This window comes from Limulus polyphemus, unplaced genomic scaffold, assembly GCF_000517525.1.
Source record: "Limulus polyphemus unplaced genomic scaffold, Limulus_polyphemus-2.1.2 Scaffold4506, whole genome shotgun sequence".
In the NCBI taxonomy this organism is placed as follows: Eukaryota; Metazoa; Arthropoda; class Merostomata; order Xiphosura; family Limulidae; genus Limulus; species Limulus polyphemus.
Window position 1 is genome coordinate 28,114 of NW_013670116.1, and position 4,802 is coordinate 32,915.

At 36.1% G+C, this 4,802-nt stretch overlaps 1 protein-coding gene across 1 annotated transcript in view; it reads left to right on the plus strand.

Annotated features, from left to right (window-relative positions):
- Nucleotides 1-888: 888 nt before the first annotated feature.
- The window catches only part of LOC106471270 (uncharacterized serine-rich protein C215.13-like), a gene marked incomplete at both ends in the record, with an annotated part of 61,228 nt that continues 57,314 nt past the window's right edge, over nt 889-4,802 (plus strand). Inside the window, 2 exons of the mRNA XM_013931862.2 lie at nt 889-1,003; nt 1,762-2,566. Of these exons, the coding sequence (XP_013787316.2) occupies nt 889-1,003; nt 1,762-2,566 (920 nt within the window). The remainder of the gene's footprint in view (nt 1,004-1,761; nt 2,567-4,802) is intronic.

A 4,802-nucleotide genomic window follows, 5' to 3' on the forward strand; every position in this document is an offset into this window, starting at 1 on the left:
CTAGTCTTACACTGCTAAATTAGGAACGGCTAGCGCAGATAGCCCTCGTATAGCTTTTTGCGAAATCCAAAACAAACAAACAGACCAGGATTTATCGATCCAACACGTAATGCCTGCAAGAAAGCATAACTTAAATGCCGTGCGTAAAAATTATAGAACAAGAAGAATTCAAGCGAAGGGCATGAAAACTACTGTAAAGGTTTTGCGGGTGGAGGCTAATTTAACAATAAAGTTCTATTTGGTTCTGCTTATCGCAGTGCCATCTAGTGCCCAATTTTGACATCACAATGTTTTTTAAAGTAAATCATTTACGATTTAGTTCTTAAAGTATAAAACAACAATTAAAATAGACAAAGGAATAGATTACACGTTTAATATAAATAGAAATAACGAAACTCGTTATTATGTACACACACACACACACTATATATATATATATATATAGAAAGAGAGAGTAAACTTTTTCTCAATTATTGTATGATCAAATAAGACAGTTTTAAACGTTTTCAACTTTTCCGATTGGCAAATTTATAGACATTAGGATTTTAATGTAATTGTAATTTAATTAGGAGAACTTTAATTATCTCTAGTTTTATTCAACATAAACACAATATTTCTGAGTTAATTGACTTTAACGAATAAGTGTCTGAGTTAATAACTGAACTTTTAAAGATCTTATTGAGAGTTTGGTAGTTGTGTAGATAGAAGGTGAACACATAGGTTTACTAATAAGTTTATAATGTATAGAGTGATCATGTGCGTGAATGAGTAGAAGGTTATTTAATGGACGGTTGATTAGGTTTTGAGCGCCCACTGGTGGCTAAGATAACATATTACGTGTCATAATTCCTGGTTTATTTTTATGTGTTTTTTTTTTTGGTATTCCAGTGCTCACCCCATAGATCTACGAACATCAGAAGCCGAAAGAGAAATGCCATACGTTAACAGTGATCTATTATGGTGTCCTGATACAGATGGCAAGATGGTGGACCTTTCCTGTCTCGTGAGTACAAAACTGAATAAACCTTTGTCACGAGAGTAACATTCGATATGCAATAGTTTATCGAAACAGTTTCAATTTTTTTTTCTTTTAATGCAGATAGTGGTTTGTAGAGTTCCAAATTTGATCATTCATCGAACTATATAAAGTTTCGGCGTAGCAGGAGAATAAGAAAATCAGAATTAAATAGAAAAATAAACACTAAAAACACAAGATAGCATAACAACAGAAAGTGTTGCCCCCCCCGGGGGAGCTCAGCACAGATAGACCATCGTGCAGCTTTGTGCTTAACAACAAACAAACAAACATAAAATGTTAGATGCAGGGTTTTATAGTGCAACTCTGCTATTAACATTGATTGTTAGATGGCGCCACCTATCGTGCGTTTGAGTTGTACATGTTATCACGAACACGTGGTCACAAATAATATTAATATGTATCTGTAGTACATGGCACGTTTTGTGTGCATAGCTTTGACTTATTGCGCTTATTTATTTGTTTTTTACTTATATGAGCCCTAAAAGTGAATTAATATACTAACAGTATAAGGAAAATTACGACTTAATCTCATTAATGTTTTCTGTTCCTGCAATATTTCCTCTGGTTGGTTGGTTATTAATATTTTAATTTACCTTTAAGAATATAATTATTGACTGTTGATATATTTCATTTATTGTGATATTTTTCCTTTTTAAAGTGGATAAATAAGCAATTTTGTGTCATCGATTTCGGGCTGTTTTATTATTATTTATTTTTTACAGGACAGTGGGCCTAATGTCATTGTCCAGCAGCAGCACGATGTCCTACAAGAACTATCACATATGGACTTTCACGGTCTGGTTCCGGAACTGGCTGAAGGAGAAGAAATGATTACACAGTTTTCAGATCCACATTTTGAACTAGATGGTATTTTCGCTGATATTGAAACGAAAGTAGAAAGCAGTGGCATCCTCACCCAACTGTTGACGTCTCAGCCACATTTAGAGGAGTTACAAACATCCATTTCCTTAAGGAAGAGGAAAAACAGTGAAGAATATGACACAAGTTGTAATCAAGCTGTTGGCAACATTCTTCCTGTTCCAAAATCACCTTGTTTTGTAACTCAGAACTCACCACCTGTATCCGTTGAAGGGTTTGAAGTTGCTCATTATCCAACAGAGATCTCCACCATCACGATTCCGTCTATAAGCAGTAGCTCCTCTGCTCTAGGAACCGCATCCAGTTTAGTTACCACAATTCCAAATCCTGAATTTACGGTCTCGCGTGATAGCTTACATCCCCTCTTAACGGAAGCACTGGAAAGACCAGGACCTTCTAATTGGAAATTACCACAAGGACCTTCATCTTTATTGGCAGCTGCCCTACAATACTCAGGATTACCGTACACCACACTCTCGTTCTCAGCCTCTTCCAGTACTTCAACCTCTTCGCTGGTTCCCAGCGTAAGGGATACAATATCTTCCTCCACAACATCCACATCTCCGCTAATCAGTTCTCACCTTCACCCCCCAGACACCACGATGAGCTGTGGAATAGGGTCCCTTTCTCCGATTGGAGCAACTGGCGGTAAGTGAGAATCACTTGTCATAAAACAAAACTGGAACCTAAAAATAGCCGCAACTCTGTACTGTTTTAGAGGAAGTCATTATAACAGGTGGGCAAACAATTTTATTGATGGTAGAACATACTGCATGTTTTGACAGAAGATTGGTCTGTCTTCTTCAGACGACAGTACGTTATTACTCTTAGAACTTTATCCTGGCTTTAAAATTAATCAAATTTATATATATATATACTTTTTATTTTAGCAATAAAAAAAACAAACAATTGCTCTCTAGATAATAACAAAAAAACTTTTTATTTCAGCCAATGTTCCGTTTTTGCGGTTTCATCGGGATTAGTAATACTGGAAAGTAAAGGTCATTTTTTTTCTAACTTTTTTTTCCAAAATGTCTAAATCTCTACAGTATGTACTACAAATTCTGAGAAGAAACACAATAGTTTCGATAAATTTAAATCATGGGTTTTATATCGTTGGGGGACGTCTTATCTGTTATTGTTAAGTAACATATTACGTCAGTGGGCAACATGTATGAAGAGTCATATATAGTTCTACAATATCAAGTATGTAATCTCATAATTTATATTTTAGAGATGTTTCATCCTTATGCTCGATACCACACGCGATTTTCAATGGGTATTTTAAAGTGGCAAAATATCGCGAAATTGTGACGCTTTTTTTTATAAAAAAAAAAGAAATTTTCGCAAAATTGAGAAAAATATCGAAGTTAATTAAACAAAATTCTTAATGTCTGAATAATCACTTTTATACAGTGACATTTTGTTCTCCACCTTTAACAGTACGGAATATTCTTGTATTACTCCTTTTTATTAAATATTAAGTGTGGATAAATGTATAGAATGGTCGTGTAGTCGGTATGGGTGTATAAAACAGTCTGTAGATCAACTCGCGTAAACTTTGTTTATTTACGTTTATAAAAGTTTCTCCACTGGTTCCTAGAAATTTCACTAGGTGGCGCCACAAACACACTCTTCAAGTTTGTTTGTTTGTTTAGAATTTCGCGCAAAGCTACACAAGGGTTATCTGCGCTAGCCGTTCCTAATTTAGCAGTGAAAGACTAGTCATCATCACCCACCGCCAACTCTTGAGGTACTCTTTTACCAACGAATAGTGGGATTGACCGTCACATTATAACGCCCCCACGGCTGAAAGGGCGAGCATGTTTGTGGGACGGGGATTCAAACCCGCGACCCTTAGATTGCGAGTCGAGCGCCCTAACCACCTGGCCATGTCGTGCCTAAAAATAAAATAAAAGACAACAATTTGGTGTCAACCAATACAACACCAGCAGCGAGGTTATCGAATAGTTCGAGTTACTGGGTGTGTCAGATCTAGTAAATATGGTTGACGCATTACAACATAAACTTTAGTTTCACAAATTACGTTCTTACAATTACCAACTTTGGGCACAAACATGTGTATTGAGGAGGTAAAAGATGAAATTACCAGTAAGTGGGTTGCACATTATTTTTAAAACCCTAAACTAATTATCATATTAAGCCAGAATAGACCATAATTCAGCACAGCATCGTATACAACATCCAGTGACAATATTTTATTTATTTTTTCTTGGGGTGGGGAACATGTTAAACATCCATCCGAGTCTGCTTTCAACAAAAGATAACATGATGGCCCAGTGACGGCGGAAGCTGGTGAGCGCCATCTGCGACCATTAATTAGCGTGAACTTTCTCCCCAACACGTACGTACTACCTACCACCCGAATCACAGCCTGTCGACTATAAATATTTCTTTAAATTACTACAGCGCCCGACAACAGGCTCGGCAATTTATGTACGTGTGTGCGTCTGCTCAGAAACGAAAGACGAGTTGTAAGACAAAACCGAAAAACAAAATCGTGGTATGTGTGTTATCCTATACAAGTATGATACTCCGTGGTTTGTGTGTTATTCTATACAAGTATGATACTCCGTTGTTTGTGTGTTATCCTATATAAGTATGATATTCCGTAGTTTGTGTGTTATCCTATATAAGTATGATACTCCGTGGCTTGTGTGTTATCCTATATAAGTATGATATTCCGTGGTTTGTGTGTTATCCTATACAAGTATGATACTCCGTTGTTTGTGTGTTATCCTATATAAGTATGATATTCCGTAGTTTGTGTGTTATTCTATATAAGTATGATATTCCGTAGTTTGTGTGTTATCCTATATAAGTATGATATTCCGTAGTTTGTGTGTTATCCTATATAAGTATG